At 34.7% G+C, this 20,540-nt stretch overlaps 1 protein-coding gene and 1 long non-coding RNA gene across 4 annotated transcripts in view; one reads left to right on the plus strand and one right to left on the minus strand.

Annotated features, from left to right (window-relative positions):
• The window catches only part of LOC112127688, a 59,675-nt gene extending 41,017 nt beyond the window's left edge, over nucleotides 1-18,658 (minus strand). Inside the window, exon 1 of the long non-coding RNA XR_002910683.1 lies at nucleotides 17,856-18,658. This is a non-coding gene — a long non-coding RNA (uncharacterized LOC112127688). The remainder of the gene's footprint in view (nucleotides 1-17,855) is intronic.
• The window catches only part of LOC106665101, a 172,533-nt gene extending 152,644 nt beyond the window's left edge, over nucleotides 1-19,889 (plus strand). For 2 of the 3 annotated variants that reach the window (XM_014391302.2, XM_014391303.2), the window contains exons 4-11: nucleotides 1,203-1,329; nucleotides 2,152-2,254; nucleotides 14,282-14,518; nucleotides 14,574-14,693; nucleotides 14,850-14,988; nucleotides 15,065-15,273; nucleotides 15,332-15,658; nucleotides 18,673-19,889. In XM_014391302.2, coding sequence (XP_014246788.1) covers nucleotides 1,203-1,329; nucleotides 2,152-2,254; nucleotides 14,282-14,518; nucleotides 14,574-14,693; nucleotides 14,850-14,988; nucleotides 15,065-15,273; nucleotides 15,332-15,658; nucleotides 18,673-19,014 — 1,604 coding nt within the window. In that variant the 3' untranslated portion in view covers nucleotides 19,015-19,889. The remainder of the gene's footprint in view (nucleotides 1-1,202; nucleotides 1,330-2,151; nucleotides 2,255-14,281; nucleotides 14,519-14,573; nucleotides 14,694-14,849; nucleotides 14,989-15,064; nucleotides 15,274-15,331; nucleotides 15,659-18,672) is intronic. The other variant, XM_024229015.1, reaches the window with a different exon arrangement.
• The last annotated feature ends 651 nt before the right edge of the window (nucleotides 19,890-20,540 follow it).

Consider the following 20,540-nt stretch of genomic DNA (forward strand, 5'->3'; position numbering starts at 1 on the left):
TTCGCCGCAGACCCGTCCATATACCCTTAGACATTCACGCAAATAAATACATTTTTGTAAGTAGAACTTTTCAAACCGTATGTGCAATTAAAAATTGGGGAGGCACTGGAATATCCGATAGTACATCGGTGTCTGGCTCTCCTATCACACTGCACACATTCATTATATTAATTAATCTAACTTATTTGATAAGTCTGTGGGGTTATCTATATTCCGCCACATACCCTTCCAAATTCACTTTACCAAGCACGCTAATATATGCAATTATAACAAGAAAAAACCACCCAAAAAACATTTCACGAATAATTTTTTCCTATATGACTATGATTTGTTTTTTAGCATTTTCAAACGCGCTCCCCCAGCGTCGCTAGGCATATTGTATAGTGCATAGTATATTTCTTGGGGCATCTGTTTTGTACTAAATAAGTACGAGAAAACCATTTTAGGCCTAACTATTTCTAATTTTATGGACTTACATATCATGGACGTTCATGAGCATTTCATTCACCAAGACGACTCACATTTGATTGCATTTGCATTTCTAAATCCTTCTAATATTTATGGTAGTAATGAGCAGCAGTATCATCTGCATAAGCTGTTAATGCTCCTTGTAGATTTTCAGTGCACAAAATGACGTTAACATACACTAAAAAGAGAAGGGGACCTAACATGGAGCCTTGTGGAACCGTATTGACTTTTTTGTATTCATATTTTGTATCATCCAACTTTTGATTTAAAACTTAATTATATAGGGTGCGAAAAGTTTTTGAAATTCTAGTAACCTTCGTACCATGATTCAGATCATGGTAGAAGCCAAACTGCTAAATTGAAATAAACTAAGTATACATGTTTTTATGCTGTCAGTGATTAGTAGTACACATTAAAATGTTTTTTAAGCCTTGTAGCTATACCTGAAGCTCCTGTCAGTTTATTCGAATTTTGCTATTTTCTTGTAACGCTTTCACTGCTTTGCTTTTACGTTAAGTGTTGTCTTAATTAGACGAACCTAATGCAAAAAATATGTTTTTAAAAGATATTTTTTAAATAGTAAAATTCCTGTATGTGGAAGTAAGTTATAAGAATAATTTGGATATATGCAACAGAATAATACATATCATAAACAAAAGATTTTCTGTATTTTTTTCTGTTATAGCAAACAGTATTTAATTTCTTTTTTTGTTATTTTAATTAATTTGTTTTAGGTTCTGTTGTTATTAAAAACTGGAAACCATTGAGTTTTGAAAAAATCGCCGAGAGCCCGCTTATGACCGTCGGAGACATACTCGGGGAGTTGTCAACTATAGCTACTCTTAGGATTCAAATATTTAGGTAAGTAAAACTTTTTAAATTCGTTCTTAAAAAGGGTTTGAACCATTTTAAATTATCCTCAACATGCTCTTTCAAGTCAAGTTTTTGATTGAGATTTTAACATGCTTTCTGGCCTAGCGAGAAGAATAGTAACAGCAAGTACGTAAAGATAATGGCCAACACTATGGAGCATTATGTGACACGTATAATTATTGTGGCTATTAAGATTAACAAATAGGTTTAGGAATTAATACAATGAGAAGTCCTTGGCTTTTAGATAACTTATTTACCTTAACTGAAGGCAAACAATCTATGCAACATAGTTCAGGCACTTAACGATAAAGAAAAACCTATTATAATAATGTGCCTTAATTTTACTACTACAAAGAACATTTTTATTTAGTATATACCATATCCGCATAGTGAAAACGAAAATATTAAAAAATTATTGTAAATAATTTTTTATCAATTAAGAAATGCATCTATTTTGTTTTGAATTTTAACAGAAAATTGAAGTTTATTCTTCATTTGGCATAGTCATCTGTTAGAACTGATTTGACAAGTATATGTTATTGACTTTTAAAGATTTAAGTATTCCAAAATCCAAGTAAAAGTTCTCGCTTGAAATTAATTCTAATTATATCAAAAACATTTTCATAGTTAAGGTTAAACGTTTTTAGCCTATAAGCTCATAGGCTGATACAAAAACTGAGCAATATTTATTTATCAACTTTTGCAAGCTTTCACACCTCCTCTGAAGTTTAAATTTTAACTAATTAATTTATAAAATCTGTGATTTGTATTGATCGTTTTGTGGTTTGTTGACAAATTATTTTATTTCAGAAGTCGCCCGAACGCTTTGTCCGACATGAAAGACAAATTGCTTAGACTTCTTCTTGTACAGTCGCATTCTATGCTGCTTTCTTCCGGCTGCCCGTTGGACGAAGTAAGTTTTGTTGACCTTTTTGTGAAGTTGTTTTTGTGACCTTTATTGCATGCTATTAGTAAAGACTTGTTTATCCCTAAAAAATATAACTACAATTGTCAATTTTTTATAATAATTAATTGGCTGTGAATCGAATCGTCCACGATGTAATTTTCACCAAAAGTCGGGGTCAAAACGAACCCGTAAACGCCGCAAAAAAAAAAACAACCACAATGGAAACGAGTGGAAGGGTAAAAAACCGTGCCTCCGGTCGCATGGAAACAATAGCGAGATGATCAGATGCGGAACAGCGTTTTATCAGGATTATCCCGGATACTCGTGTTGCCAGCCGGAGAGGAAATGGATCGCATGTCCTAGGAGAGAAGGCTATCTCCAGATTCGGATCTGCCTGACAGAGGAAGTAGAACCCACTCATCAGCAGATCTGTAAAATCTGTATATTTTTTTTTCATTTTTGATTTTTACATTACGAAGCGATCGACCAGAAATAGCCGGTTAACTTGGCGATTTGCAAGCCCGAGCCTGATGAAATCCCTATTAAGATAGTTCAATCAGTCAAAATGTATGTAATACATTTTTGTTTCCCATTTTCCAAACCTTCCTATGACTAAACCAGCAAGAATCCGTGGAAACGGAAATCTAACTCGGCTCCGATTTTTGGGACTTTTCAATTGATCATTCTGTAAAAATCATTTTTCTCATTTATTCCTGAAGTGTACTGCGTAAGTTGTTAAATTTTTACTTTTTGAAAATAATTTTTATGTACATGAATTTTCACTGACAATAGACGTACCGAGATGATCATAGGATGGTTTTTTATGGTTAAATTCTGAGCTTTATTCGTTAATTTTCAACTGCCTATTTTGGAAAAATGTTTTCTTTTTAACTTGTCTTACTAATCTATTAAAAAATTATTTAAATTTTGCATTTTTTAAACAAGTAATCCATGAAATTCCACCGAAAATTGGCTTTTTCGTTAATTTTCAACTGCCTACTCTGGAAAATGTTTTCTTTTTAACCTGCCGTGTTGATGTTTCGTGAATGTTTAGCTTTTTCGTGACTTTTCAACTGTTTACTCGTTTTTTTTTGTTTTTTTTCTTACTGCCGTACTAATTTAGTCAATTATTTTATTAGCAATAATATTTTTGGAGCATAAAGAATTCACTGATTTTGATATATTTTACATTCAATTTAGTTTAGAACGGATAAAGACGATATAATTGACATATGGCCAGCTTCTGAAAGTTTTCCTTAGAATATTTAAAGTTTCAAGCTTCTAACCAAAACATTGAGAATGGGCTAATCAGCATAATCAGAAGATGGTCGTTCAATTTTCTCTTTCTTTATACTCAGTTCGGCAAAGATCCCGTATGAGTAACTGAGTTTGTAAATATATTATTATTTCACCGAATATTTTTCCTCACCAGTCCAATAATTCTGGGTAATAAATAATTTACGACACATTGAGATTAGGCGTGCCGGGATAATCGGAGATTATTGAAAAAAATAGTAACCATTGTTGGCTTTCCGATCAGCTGTACCGTGTGTTCTTTATTTTTTAAAGATGTTAAGACTTTTTCAAAACAACCGACAAAAGTGAACTGTATTTTTTTTTAAATATTTAAATAGGAATACAGGCAAAATAAATTACTGAAATATTATATGAATTATGCCTAAACTATTCTAACTGAGACAAGGAGATTATGTGGGAAGATTAGGAATTGTATAGGATTTTGTGATACACATTTTGAAAACTTATTTAATAATGTAATTCGACTTAAGCTGTTTGTCTGCCCAGTAAAATTCCATTTAATTATTGGAAAGAATTAATTTATTAGCGTGAAAGGAAGCGATTCCTTAACCCGCCCTGAGGAATATCGTGTACTCTGAGTGAATATGACCAGACTTCTTTTGTATAGGTTAATGATGTATATATGTATGCTATATCTAGTGTCTACTTTGTAATTGACAATTTGACTTACAAATGAAAGGTTAGCATTTTAGGATATCGGCTTAATATTCAAGACCAGAAAAAGAAATAAAAACACGCAGAGGGCCAGCGATGACCTCAGCTGTTGGTCGACCCCTTAACTTCCCACATTATTATTATGGCTATATTTTTCATGTAATAACACAGCATGTTTAAAGTCATTTAACACGTGTTCATTTTTTGTTTAATTGCATAAGTACCTTCGTTGAAAAATAAACAGTTTTCACTTTAACATTTAATAATGTTTTAATAATCATATTTTATTATGCATTTATATCAAGCTGTGCCTTTCTTAGTTTCTTGTCCTTTGCCATAAATATTACACATTGTGAGAACTTAGGAAGTTGTCTTGAAGGCATTTGTATTCAAATAATTTTGATTAAAAAATTACAATAAGACAATGTAGTAATTTTCCTTTTTCGACTCGTTACTCACGTATTGTATGTTAGTTTGATCCAATGTGAACGCTTAACTGTTCAATTACGGAAGAATAAGAGCTGAGCCTTTCTGCTATTTATTTCCCACGTGTCGTGTTTTTAAAGTAATTTTGATGTTCGTTTTAACAAAAGAAAATAAAAACCTGCCATGCCATTAAAACTCGACGGGAAAATTGTACGATAATCCGTTAATAACTGGCAATCGTGAACAAATGCCGTGTTCCGGGAATAAAACATCAATTAAATTTAATAACTTGGGGACGGGATCAAAATTAATTAGCAAAGGCTGATCTGCTAAACCATCCGACATTTAGAAATCAAGCCAATCCCACGGAGACTGAATAATTGTTCAAAAACGCTGGACTACTTGAAAATTTAATACCGATCGATTATTTTAATTTGGATTAACGAGAAAAAACTCACCTAAAAGTGTTAAATGTTTCTTTTATATCTTATAATAAAATCAGGATGTTTGGAAACGTTTTTATGTTACTTTGACGATGCCCATTAGCATGATTTTTAGAAACTTCGTCGTCGAATGAAACACACAAAAGGAAGTCGTTAAATAATTACGCGCCCACTTTGCCTCCCGATGATTTATTACATCGGAATATTCTTCGCATGAAGTGCCAAAGTGTAACAGATATGTTGAGAAGTTTTACGCACGAACCAACAGCCAGCCGGGCGTGAAAACGCCGGTTGCTCCAAATGATGAATGTTACATAAAAGTGGATAAACTGACGCAATGTCGCGGATCAATGGATGTATCTAGGCAGACCACCCTGATCAGCGTATTGCAAAATAATAGTAAAAAAATTCTATTGGCAGTATGTATTGTAAATATACTTTTAAAACGCAGCGGTAACTGGCTTTGGTGAATAGGAGACAACCCCAGCTTGCAATGACTTTTGAAATTCACGTACCGATTTTTTCCTTAATTCTTTTACTGGTTATTTTTGACTTTCTGTACGAAGAAAATAATATTTAATAAGAAAAACCTTTAAATACAGCTGTAAAAGTTTATGGCAAATAAGAGAGAGCTAAAAATCACATAATACACTCCCTTCAAATCATTGCTAGTTGGAATTTATGGAATTTACCTGTACTAAGTTAATTCTTCCAGATAAATTTGGCTACCAACTCCATAGGCACACAACGAACGCTTTGCGTGCTTCTGTGGATAATTTGGCCAGGTGTCAAGTCACTTCTCTCATAAAGAGGCCATTATGTGTTAATGGTGAGAAGTCAATAATAAAACTTTATCAGTATCGACAATTGATCGTTTTTTAATAATAATTAAAGTGGTGAAGGGTGGTTTGATTTTAATAATGATGATGACGGATAATAGTACGCGAATCAAAACACATGTCACCACGTTACTGGGTACGTCTACCCCTGACTGTGGGATGATGTCTTCTTTTTTTTTCAAAGTATCTGTTTTTAATACACGCAAAAAAAAGAGGTGTCATTTTTACGTATAAAAACTAGGTATTGAGATTAATAGTTAACTTGAAACGAAATACGTCATTAAAAATTTGTTGTTTACCATAAGGAGTGTTTATGTGACTTTTGACTAATACTTTTACACTCTTGCGATTAAGAATAAAGAATATCAGCTTAATTTTATCCTTTCCAAAGCCAACTTGTCGAGTGAGTTAATTGTTTTCTAAGTTGTCCTCTTTGATGGAACAATAAATTTGGGTAAAATTTTTTTTAAAAGCTTGGTTTTAAGTCCAGATCTCCCCCGGCATATGCTTTGGCCAACGACATTACACCCCTTACACAATCCTGGGTGTGCCGCGCTCTACCATCCACGATAGCCTACAGCAGTTTAGGGGCCACGGAAAGTCTCGATCGAAAGGAAGGTAGTGGTCGCCCGCGCGATGTAAGACAAGTGTCTTACCGCACTAAAGAACCGTCAATTAACGGCTCCTTTCTAGGTAGTGAACTCTAAACGGTCCGTAATGTAACGATGAGCTCTAAAACAGTCATCAAAGGTTTCCTGAGGGCCCAGCCTCTAGACGTCCCGCATCAGGTTCTCTACTACTGGAGAGGCATCCGACTATTCGCAAATCAGCATCTCGCTTGAACAAATGAACAATGGGTGCTGTTCTCTTCACAGATGAGTGCCGATTGGTTTATGGCTATAGGAAGACCGGGACCTTGTGTGGTGAAGACGTGGAGAACGGTTTGCTTCGTGTGCCATGCGTGAGTCACAGCTTTTTCAAGCATATTTATGGTATGTGGAGGAATCAATGTCAAGGCCCGTGCCAAACCGATTACCATACAGAAACGATCGTTGACTGCAAAGCGTTCATGAAGGACGTTCTTCTGTAATTCGCGGTTTCATTCGCTCTTTTTTGAGACAACTTCTTGTTAATGCATAATAATGCACGACCGCATATAGCATGTGTTGTTATATATTAAAATAAGTATGTTGTAATTAATATTACCGTAAAATACATATAGTTTGAAATAAACAACAAAACAAGAGTATTCGTTGAGGAAAATGTGAAAGAAAATTTAATAAACATAAATGTATAATTTAGGAAATATTCTCGGAACGGATATTATCACCTAATATATCTTTGGAGTTAGTTCAATAAAACTTTGATCTTTTCTTCTAAATGGTTGGGTTTTTAAAAATTTGTTCGAGATTAGTGGACGTCTAAAGCCATTAAATACCAGAATACGACTCGTAAAAGCAACGGGGGTTTTCCTAAACGAAAAGCTCCGTTTAGCAAAATTAAATTTCCCGGAAATTTCTTTAATCTCAATTAAAGCAATTGAGATATACGAAAACACCAGCTCGTAATTTATGATAAAACCTCGCATTTTGAGTTAGCCAGATTGTTTTATAGCCGAGGGAAAAATGAGCAAACAGCCTGCCGGGGCAGCGGGGAGGAAAGACTTAAACCAAGTTTAAGTAAAGTTTAATGAGTATTAACTGCTAGCTAATCCTCCTTTTGTTCGGGACATCCCGGGGAGAGACAATTTCAAATCATTTACTCTTGGCTAATGCTGATTTACACAAGTAGGTTATTATCTCGGTCTTAGCTTGACTCAAGGGTTAATGAGAAGTTCTAATGAGGAAGCGCCGAGGCCTTTTACGAGATGAGAAAATTATAAATCCACCTGTCGCTGCCCTCGCGCAAAGATAAGCCCGTACCTGCTCAAGATAATTCGCTTTGTGTACTTACGATTTTAATAAGGGTTTAAAAACAGACGGGCTTATAGAATTTTATTGCCGACCAGCTGTATCTTGAAGTTTTTTAATGAATTAACCCTTGTTCTTATTTAAGACATTTTCATTTTTTAAGGAAGTGTATTTCACAAGTTGTTCAAAAACTTGAAAGTTGTGAAGATTTATTATCAGCAATCTCGGCCGTTGGTCTGAAATTTAAATTCGACTTTACCGCAAAAATGATTTATATACATAAATCTAATATTAAAAAATATAAGTGATTTGCTATTTATGTACATTTATTTTTGTGCTCTGATTAAAAATAGAATTGTATAAATTCACTTGATTCCAATGAAATTGAATTTTCGTACATAAGAATAAACGTATATATGTTTGATACATACGTTTTCGTAAGTCACATAATTTTTGTTAATAAATAAAAACTTAATTATTTATATATTTAAATTATTAATCTTTAAAATAGCCTCAGAAAATTAGTTATAATTAAAAATAAACAGTGGAATTCTTTTGTCGAGACAACAAGCTCGCTTTTGTAAGCAAAGGATAATCACGGCATGTGTTTTAGCTTTTAACGCAGAGTTTCACGGGTTTTGATTTAAAAAAACAGAGTTTTCGTTTCATCCAGATAACGCGGATTTATAAAACAAATGCTTTTCGAAATGGCAGGAAAGGGACTCCTCATGCATACCGGAATACCAACTCTTCCGGGCATAGGGGGGCACTGCGCGATCGACAGAAAAACCATTGGCTAGGATAAAAATTCTGTTAGAAAGAGGAAATACAGACACAGAAAACCATAGAAGATATACTTAACATATAATAATTATAGACTATAGATTTGTTGAAAGGCATTCGATGATATTGTACAAATTAAAATGTCTCTCTCGTATAAAGATTTATCACTTGCCTCATTCTAATGCCCCTCGTTCTCTATCAACCCCCTCACAGTCTTCTTCTCAGTTCTTTCTCAATTACTCACTCTCTCTTTTCCTCCCTCCCACGCTCTTTTCCTCTTCTACCCTCCCCTTCTCACACTTCCACTCTCTATTTTTTTCTCTTTATATATATACATATATATCTTTACATATATATTTAGTTCTCTTTTTCTCTTCATCGCCCCCTCCTCCCACTCATTCACTTTCTCTTTATCTCTCAATAAGTTATTATTAATTTGTATTAAAAAAATGTACAAATTCACTTTTACAACATAAACAGACATTTTGTTGGGAACATTGCCATTTTTAAATTACAGCCCATAAAATGTAAAAACGTAAGATATATAAATACATACATTTCTTAGAAATACATATCTTCAGGTAAAATAATTTTTCAATTATATCGTCAATTTTTGTATAAATGAATTAAAACTTAATGCCTGTACATGCCAACATAAACATTAAACAACATTTTTGAAAAAGTCAAACGTGTATGTGGATTTGGAAATTTCCAACATGTAGATTTTAAACACAAACTTTCCTCTCTCTCTCTCTCTCTCTCTCTCTATATATATATATATATATATATATATATATATATATATATATCTTTCTTAGAGTATACTTTTCTCTCTGTCTGTATCTCTCTCTCTCTCCCTCTCCCTCTCCCTCTCCCTCCCTCACACTCTCACCCTCTCCCCCTCACCCACTCCATCCCATACTCACTCTCACTCTGTCTCTCTCTTTCTATCTATCTATCTCTCTCTTTCTATCTATCTCTCTATCTATGTATCACTATCTATCTGACTGTCAATATCAATTACAATTAATTAAGGTTTTTAGTTGAGATAAAAACGTCAATGGCACGAGCGGGATTCGAACCCACGATCTTCGGCTATATACGCCGCTGTTCTACTACCTGAGCTATCGTGACCTCGATCCACTCGGACACCAACTTCCCATCTCAACCCTTTTGTATTTCCCCTCCTTTTTGCCATTTTTTCATTTGTCGCCGAGAATCCAATCATTTGAAAAATGGCAAAACATAAATTAGTGAAATTAATATAATTGTACAAATTCAGTTATACAACATAGAGACATTTTGTTGGAAACATTGCCATGTTTAAAAGACAACCCATAAAATATCATAACGAAATATATATAAAATATATATTTCTTAGAAATTAATGATGCTTGTATAAATGATGTAAAACGAAACATCTGTACATACCAACATTGTACAAAATTTCCCAAAAAATTATATAAGATAAGGATAAGATTTGGAAATCTCCAAGGAATAAATTTTTGTATAATCTGTATACCATCCACTATACGTAGTCTTTGACTTTTTTGTTTAATAGTTCGAGTATAAATTATCTCTATATATCTGCATCTCTCTCTCTCTCTCTCTCTCTCTCTCTCTCTCTCTCGCTCTCTCTCTCTCTCTCTCGCTCTCTCTCTCTTTATCTTTCCTTGGGTGTTGGGGTTTTTGAGCATTGTACGTTTGTTCCATTTGTTTCTCCTCAAGTCAATTATTATTAAGTGTTAAAAATTAATGTGATTTGTAATCTAAAGGTACGCTTTCATGTAACCCTTCCTAAGTAAAATTAAGAGGAAATATATATTAATTTTTCTAACAATAATTTTTAGCTATTTACAACATTTTCATGAACTGTCCCAGAAATTAATTTTCCATTAAACAACTGAAAACGTCTGATTGCTGGCTGTCGGTAAGTTCAGCGAAGGGTTAAAATAACATTTAAATCAGGGAAGAAAAAACAATTTGTTAACAACAAAAATATATTTTATTATTAAACGGTTGTTAATCTTAATGCCCGTTTACCGTGAAAATAAAGGCGAAATTGGATTTTCGCCCGAGGTTTTCCTTGACAATTCTCAGTAGCCCGTGGGCCGGGCTTATTTATATTCGGACGACAAGTTGGACACCGGCTTTCGACGACATACGTGTTCACAGCATCCGGGGGCCGGACTAAATACCGACACGTTTTTATCGCCCGTTCTTCCTATTATATGTATCAAGTAAGTTTGGGAATGATATCCTTTTAAAATTTCTTAAGGTGAATCGTTACTGTGTATCGTTGCCATTGATCACATCACAGCGGTATATTTTTTTTTTTTAAAGAAAACCCAAAAAACCTATTTATGATTCAATTTTTAACCGTGATCTAACGTAATCTCAAAGATTTTAAATTATCATTATCTTTAAGGCAAAGAGGAATGAAAACGCAAGTAACGGATTGTAAATCTCAAGAGGATTAGGAATTATTTATGGAATCCCTTGACTTTCCAACGTTTTCAGAACAATGCTTAAATCTGTGTTATTTGCTAACGGACACGGAATAAACAAGGGCTGTGTAAATGTCGTTGTAAATTATAAAGAAACGGAAAGGACGGCTCGAATTAACGTTAAGGTGATGAAACACCTTAAACGGTTTTCCACTTGAAGGAGGATTAATTGACACAAGAAAAACTATTAAAAAATAAAGGTTTTTGCGAAATGAACAAAATTTTGTAGTAAAATTTGATAAAATAGATGGTTTCTTTATGTATAATGCAACACATCACCCCTGCCTGATTTGCTTATCTTTTATGGCATCATTAAGCTGTGTCATTAATGTAGGGTGTTAGTGACCGTTAATTGATGATTATTCGAGATTGTGAGATGTGAAAAACATTTTCTTTTTCATGCCAATGTTTCGATCTGTATTGAGATCATCTTCAGGAGAGAGATTATCTTCTCGTAAACCAACAACCCACCATTAACACCGCATCAATTACAGAACAGATACATGTAAACTCAGTCGCAGCTACTACAATATCATTAATCAAATTCAATGTCGATAACATACATATATCGTCATCACATCACACAAAACATATAACATGTTCGTTAAGTGGACTGTATATTAAAGGCTAAATAAATTCAAAATTAAAGAAAATGGGAAAGAGTGAATCCGAGGAGGGGATTGGGATAAATTCGAATTTTCACTTACCCCAACGTGTCTCGGTACGGGATCAAGCTATAAAACAATCATTACATTCCACACATCAAACATTTCTACATAGTCTAATTCTTCAACAATTTCGCTTTCTTTTCCCTAATTATCCCCGTCTATATAATCCTGAAAGGATAATCAGGCCGAACCATTACCCATTTTTTCCCATTGTCGGCTCCTTTCACCTCAAAGAAGCCGACTCCTCATACAAGAATGTCTTTCTATCCCGACTTCCTTCCCCACCCCTCCAAAATCAACGTATATAAACTTAAAACAGCAATATCTCATTGGCACTCTCAACACGACACGCAAGAATGGCACAATCACGCAGAAAACAAACACTTTGAGTGAGTAAAAATACTTTGACTGAATATAAAATTTTCTAGCATTGTATAAATTCATTTTTTTCTCACATCCTACATGTATTTGTAAAATTTAAACAATGTTTATAAATCCCAGGCCGTGCCGATGATCTCAATATAGGGCGAAACGTTGGCACGATAAAGAAAGAGTTTTTCTAAAACCCACGTCACACCAGACCGCCCTCAAGATCTTCGAATAATGTGTAATTAATTTTAAACCTAATCCAATTAGCCGATGAGGAACGTTAAAACATTTTTTTTTCAATTTTTTTGGCTAATTAAAAATTGATCACGGATAGATTATACTCATTTATTAAATTGGTGCCAATGGAGGCGTCGGTGGTCGTAACTATTTAAGTGCCATATATACTAACACGTTGAGTGTCCAGCATGTACCAGCTAAGACACATTTTTTTTCACATATTACCCACATGAGTATTCACTTCAGCAGGAAACGTACAGACACGCGCCAGAAACGGTCAGTATTGTCGTAAAGAATATATGAACTGTACGGCGCGTGTCTGTGCATGTCTGTACGCACTTGTAGCATTGGCATGCTTAGAATGAATTATACTGATCTAGTGCGTTTCTGAGGTGTTAGTCACTATTTTTTATTTTGTAATTTTCATATTGAATCCATAGTGAGGAACAACGAAAAATCGTGTAGAATTATCCTTGTTCTTTTCTTTATTCTTTGGGTGTACAGCGAATATTATTTTCTTTTTTTGCTCTACTTCCACACAGTCACTCTCTTTCCTTCTTCTTCTTCAAACAAAATTACTGCCATAGCTAATTCTTCAATCGAAAGTTTTTAAATATTTATTCAGAAATCGAGAGATGCGGTCTGGTGTGACGTAGGTTTCAGAAAAACATTTTCTTTATCGTGCCAACGTTTCGATCTTGAGAGTGCCTCAACACGACACGCAAGAATGGCACAATTACAACGAAGAAAACAGTTTGAGCACTGAAGAAGATCTCAATAAAGATCGAAACGTTGGCACGATAAAGAAAATGTTTTTCTGAAACCTACATCACAGCAGACCGCATCTCACGATGTCTGAATAATTATCGATTAACGGTCACTAATCACCACACACGTTTTTAAGTATGCTTAAGTTTAAACAAAATAGGTAAGTACGTTTCATTTAGCATAGTTGTCACGGAGTGAAAACTTGTGTCTTTGCCGTATCTGCCTCATTACGTACTGGACACGCTATGCGTTGGTATGTATGAATTTAGGCGTCGACCCCGGCCATTATTGTAAGGGAATACTTACAAATGGGCTTCTTTTTTTTTTTCAAAAACACCGGCACCCCCTCAGGGTTATATGAACCCTCAGTTGATATAACCTCGAAGTTGAATTATCCACCTAATTTTTTTTCCAGACAGGATTGTAAAGTTCATCACATATTTATTCGCGGAATCCTACCGCCAACTTATTAAATAAAAAGAACATTTCTCTTATTTACTGTTGGATTAACAAACAAAAACGTATTTAAGCTTCAATTGAATTGAACAGACCAAATTAATGTAAAGCACAGCTATCAATGGAGTACTGTCGATGAGCTAGAAAATTCCTGGTATATGGGTGGTATAAGAACCACCATCATTAATTAATCCTAAATAAATCCTATATTGTTATTCAAATTTATTTAAATTTCAGATTTATTGCCTACCTAGTTTTAAACAATTAAGCCATGTGTAAAACGTGTATTGTACAATAAATACAAGAAATATATGAATATTACGAGAAATTTGCATTGGACTGAAGTGTACTGTCAAGTCTATTGTCTAAGTCAGGAACAGCTTCTCCTAACAAAATATTTTTAAATATTACGGCCCAAAATAAAAAAGATTAAAACATTCGATTTCCAATGTTTATCACTCTTACTACCATACTAAAATACTTTTTCCTCAAGCGAGCTTATCTGCTAAGTTCTCTTTGTAGGAAAAACACTATTTTCTTTCTGAGAAATAATTATTGCAAATGCTTTTGAAACGATAAGAGCTTTCAAGGCGGCTGAACCTTCTTCCCACATACAAAAAATTGGCCTGAAACGAACTTTTTCACCATTTTTGCAGAATGTCGTTTCCCAGCTTATCAGGACCAGTTCCATCGGGCCGAACGGCAGCGGCCAGCCTTCCCTGGAACAGCCCAGCGAAGAGACAAGAAGGAAATTCGACCAGTGGTGGGCGGTGCAACAAGCGAGACTGGTGAGGCCACCGATTTCTTGGTATTCTTCGCCGCCACCGCAAGTCCACGATCGCAAGCCGCTCATGGACAAGCCTCAGGAAAATCACGTTCATCCAGCACTACAGGTAAACTAAACGTTAATTTACCCTGTGAATTTCGTACTAAAATGTGGTCTTGTAGACGGTACAAAACCAGTATCCAACGCCGAAGACAAGAATGAGGACTAGCTTCGACCCCGAGCTAGAGCTTCCTAAATTGCAAAGATGGTTTATGGAAAACCAACATCCGAGTAGACAACAGGTGACTTCTTCTTTCAGTAAAATTAGAAAACTATTAGTAAGGACATTGTGCCATAGTGTCCGTGCTCTTCTATCCTTTCTTTTCAAATTTTATCCATAAAATATTTAATTTACGATTCCCCGAAGGAAATTTCAATGTATTTTGATTTTTTTAAAGATTCAACAATATGTGAGGGAATTGAACAGCTTGGAATCTAGAAGAGGGAGAAAACCTCTTGATGTCAACAACGTTGTTTATTGGTTCAAAAATGCGCGTGCAGCCCAGAAAAGGGCTGAAGTAAGGAGTGTCACTCCAGGTGATTAAACGCGATCCATATTACTTTTTGTAAAGGGTTTCGGATAAAATTTTAAAATGTCACTTTTTGAAACAAGGTATGCATTGCCATCTTCTTTTGAACGGTTACAACAGCAACAGCCAAAGCCCCAGCGACACAGGGATGATGACGAAAAGCCCAGCCAGCACAAACCAAGACGACGACGATGAAATCGAACCGCATTCGCCTGCACCACTTTCTTTGACCACAAATCGAAGCCCATCTCCTCGAAATAAAGAATCGCCGTCCCCGGCGGAAAACACACAGGTGATTGATCGACGAGTCGAAACATTTATTTCATTTTATTATTCGTATTTATCTGCAGCAGGGTGAGGAAAACAAGGACGACCCTGAAGGTCACAGGGCGTCGTCGGAGGCGATAAGCGATTCTCAGAACAACAACACCTCGTCGAAGGAGGAACAGCACGAGGTGTCCGAAGAAGAAGAGGAGGAGATGGACGAAGTGATGTCGGAGGTGGAGGATAACAAGGAGGACAAGATAGAAGTGAAAACGGAAGGCGGCGCAGGGGGCGGCGAAACCCCTCGCCCAGGATTTCCTATTGTTCCCAACTCGATGTTCAGCCACAGCATAATGTACATGAGCCACTATTTCCCTGGGCTCACACCTCCCCCATCACATCATCACGCACAGGTATTAAATAATTCCACAAGACTTTACAAAGTTTAGAAAAAAGTATTTCTTTTTTTTTTAAGTACGAGAACACCAGTATTTACTACTTTATTATATTTTTTGGCTTATGAATTATTTTATACATTCTGAACTAGGAACTGAATTTTTATAACTCCAATATTAATAACTGAACTCATTGAATAAACCCCGAATTACAAAGCCAGTACAGAAAATCCCCAATCTCGACATTCTTTGAGTAAAATAAAACCGCGTGATCAAAGAAAATTTTCCAGATTTACCGCATTCTCCACCCTCACAATTATATAAAAACAGCAGAATACAAATTCACGTTTCACAACACTTTCACGCGAAACAAACATGACACCTCAAAAATGGTATCAGACTTTATGTGAGTAGGAAATACAAAATGTACATATGTCTTGTTAACATTTATTTTTTCCAATCAACATATGTTTTGTATTTTACCCAGGCCTTGACGATGACACGTAAAGGTCGAAACGTGCCGAAAAAATGAAAAGTGTCTATATCAAACACGTCATTCCTAACCGCTCCTCACCACTTGAACAAATTAATGACCAACCGGTCTCTAAATAACACACAATAGTAATATTATTCCCGATCATCAGTTTGGATACTTCTTTGAACAAAAAAAGAATTGCTTGGGTGTCTATTTTGATTTAGAACATGCCTTCGATGGACTCTGTGACTCAGGCTTGCTTTGGATTCAAAAGAATATCTGCCCTTCTCAAGCATACTATCTCATATTGATATCTATCTCAACTGAATTTGAACGTTATGTACGCATAAGGGCGGGTCTTCCTCAGGGGAACATACTTGGCCCATTTCTTTTTTCAATATACACTTAAGATATTCCTACACATTTAACATTTCAATACATACATTTGCTGATGATACAGCAATTCTTACTCATAATTCGGACCCCTCAATTAACACTCAACACATCACAATGAATTAACAGTATGGTTCACAAAGTAACGATCTAACGAAAAGTGTTCAAATAAAAATTACCTTACGTATATTTGTCGTGCAGAGAATTTAAACGGAGACCCATTGCCTACTACTGACCTTGTGCGTAATCTTGGACTTTTCATGAATAAACGACTGACTTGGAATCCCCACAGAAGATTGAAAAGACAGCAAACAAGCCGACGCAAGAAATTATCAAAACGAACTTGACTCACATTGAAAATTAGAAAATGAAAATAAAATTTTAATTTACAAGACAATTAAAAGACCTCTCTGGGCGTACGGTGGTGAAGTGTGGGGCTCAGCCAAGGATTCCAATTCCCATCGTCTCCAATCAATTCAGTCTAAAATTCTCCGTCAAATTATAAATGCTCCTTTTTATGCTTCAAATCGTACGTAACGACCTTCACATCCCGTTTGTACACGATCTCAACAAAACACGATATAAAAAATGTCATCAATCATTGAGCATCCACAATAATCTACTAGTACTACAATTATCACTCCAACCCTACCGGAAAATCCTCCGAGACGATTGAAACGAAAGTGGCCCCTAGACTTCAGTGAGTGACTAATGGCGAAAGGTGAAGGAGTGTTATCACTGGACAACATCTCCAAGTGACTCAAACGACACAATCTGCACATACAGAAACTATTTTGAGTTAATGATGTTGGGTAATCTGCGATTCGGTGATCTCATGCTGAGCCACTTATTGGGTCCGTCTTCACCCACGAGTAAAAATTAACATATTTGTATTTGTAAATAACAAATAAATGCAATTTAAAAAAGTTAATAATCTTGCTTAAACTGTTGCAAGTTTTTTTGTGAAATTTTCCCCATGTGGCGAGGTGATGAACGTCAAATATGGTCGTTAATTATAATGCAGATCTATCTATCCTAGCCCTATTATAGATAGTTTTATAAATTATTTTATATAAATACCGAATAATAACACAGTTCAGCGTTTCTCCATAATATTTTTGATTTGAAAAGAATTATATCATATCAGTTCCGAACTATAAAACGATGATACAACTTATTATGAATCGTATCAAGCCGTTTATCAAATCTTATTAATTTCAAATTAATTTAGGTCGAGTATTTGCACAATTAAATTTTTCTTTCTGTAAAATGCTCCGGTGAAATCATTTCATTATAAGCCTTCTTTTTCTTAAGGATGTATTATATTTGTTTTAAATGACTACATACCGAGAGGAGTGCCACGTCCTGGCCCCTTTAGCCAAGGGAGTTGGTTGTTGGGTCCCCTGTTCCGACTTTTAGGAGAAACGGGGGTGGTTCTCCATCTGTAAATATTTTAAATATTATATATAATTATTATGTAGCTATACAATGTGTATGTATATTTTTGTTGGTTTGTATGTATGAGTAAGTAGGAAGGGAGGGGCCGATGGCGGAATATCGAGTACACATCGATCCTCATAGTGCATAGTGGCATAGTCAATGCACCAATGACACCATTGTCGCTACCCAAAAAATAAATAATTAACCCTAAACAATGTTATTTGTAAAAGATTGTCAGTAATAAATAGTGTTTTTAAATTGAAAAACCGTTTGGAGTTTCTTCCATATCCATTATTTTTGACTACAGATACATTTTTTTATTACATTGTTATTTGCTTATAATAGGACGGTCTTACATAAAACCTCGTAAAAGGTTTTTCAGATAAGAAAATAGTTTTTAATTTTATTAATTCTGAGACGTCAAACAATGTTGATATATTGCTCAGGGTCTTGACATAATTCGAATGATTTCTATCTGTAGATTACTGGATCAAGATTTTAAATTACGGCTATGATGTATTTTCGGAATGTAGAATAGTGTTGCGAACGTTATAAAATGTATTTCTACTATGTTAAGTACTATATCAAGTATACGAATCTCTGGTTAGATAAGATCTATAATGAATGAAACTGGCAAGGAGTTTTTGCCGGCTTAATCTTTATTTCGGAATATGCGATATCCAGTATTATGTTAAAAAACATAAATTGTTTTTTATTACCACAGATGAATTTGTCGGCATTGGCAGACGAACGGAGGAAGCGGAATCGGACGTTCATCGACCCGGTGAGCGAGGTGCCCCGGCTTGAGCAGTGGTTCGCCCTCAACACCCACCCATCGCACAACTTGATCCTGAAGTACACGGACGACTTGAACAGGATGCCGTACAGGCAGAAGTTCCCACCTCTCGAGCCGAAGAACGTGCAGTTCTGGTTCAAAAACCGGAGGGCCAAGTGCAAGAGGCTCAAGATGTCGCTGTTCGACACCCCGTCGAACGCCATTCAGCAGCCGCCGTACCACCATCACCTTTCCGCGGCACTCTCCGGCGACCACTACCAAGCCCATTAGAACTTGCAAAAACCGTTATATATTTGTATTGTAAAGCACTTTCTAGATTTTTCTTCACATTCTATGTGATCGAGTATATATAAATAAATATATATAAATATTATATAATTAATATATGTGAATCTTTACTTTGTAAATGTATAAGTTTGTCTTTTTTAAGATTTGTTAAGTTTTTCGTTTTGTTTATATAAGTAAATAATATTTGGCTCCAGATCTGTACCGGGATTCATGTAATTCCTGGAATAAAAGCACAACTCGATTTAAAAAAAAAAAATTGCTTTCTAATTTTATTTTAATCTAATATACTATTCCTTTGAATTATTTTGTATTCGTATAAATCAAATGCCAAATAAAGCGAACCACCAGGTTCGTTGATATATGACAATATTTATTTTAAAGGCAAACTATATTTATTTGGCTTCATTGTTGGAGGGCGTTTTATAGATCGCAATTGTTGATGTAAATTTTTTTTCTTTTGTTATATTGTAGATCTCCGGATAATTGTTGATCTCTGTTGTACATTCCATATGTGATCGAAAACTATTCATGCCCGCATGTTCCTCGGGTCGACCATTATATTTGTGTTATTGTTTGTCGTAATTATTAAAATGAAAAATGTACAAATGTTAACACTATCCCCGTCCCTTTCCTAATCGTTCTTTAAACTATTGTACTATCCAAAGAGCTATTATTTTTTCTTTAAATATATATATGCATACATAAATATATATAAATCCTAAACCCACACCGCAATTAATATTGTGGTAAATCCAAGCTTCCTTGAAAACATTAATGTATTACTAATGGTATTAATTTATTCGTGTGTTCAAAAAATATACCAAAGATATCGCTTATTAATAAAAAAAAGAAAACTCCCTGTGTTTAGATTGTTTATCAATACCTTATTAGAAACATTAGTCGAAAAAGCTCTGTTTTATTTTCTAGTGACTTCGTTAGAATTTAAGTACTGACTGTGAATAGTTTTTATATATACATATATATATGTTTATTGTTAAAATGTATATTGAAAGTAAATATGTATTGCAATATATTATAAACGGCTACGTGGTTCAATATATTGCTGTATATATAAATAAATGTGATGTAAATAAAATTATGATAGTAATATGCTTGTACTCTTTGAAGTATTTTGCCCCGATTTTTTTAAATTAGTAAAATTAATAAAAACACTACTATGGTTAATATTGATAAATTACTAAGGAAGAAGGGGTCTTTTAAAAATTTACGTCGGCTAAAATGACCGACAGTTGTTTAAGACCATATTCTTTATATTAAAAAAATGTTGGTTACTCATCTTGACAACATTTATACTATAATATATATTGTTTGAAATTACGCACGATTTGCGGAAATATAACTTTAGCTGATTATAGTTAGGATATGATTATTCGGAGATCGTGAGATGCGGTCTGGTGTGACGTAGGTTTTAGAAAAACATTTTCTTTATCGTGCCAACGTTTCGGCCTTTATTGAGATCATCTTCAGGATTGAGATCATCTGCCGAC

The sequence above is a fragment of the Cimex lectularius genome, unplaced genomic scaffold (genome assembly GCF_000648675.2).
Source record: "Cimex lectularius strain Harlan isolate CLEC.00 unplaced genomic scaffold, Clec_2.1 scaffold174, whole genome shotgun sequence".
Lineage (NCBI taxonomy): Eukaryota > Metazoa > Arthropoda > Insecta > Hemiptera > Cimicidae > Cimex > Cimex lectularius.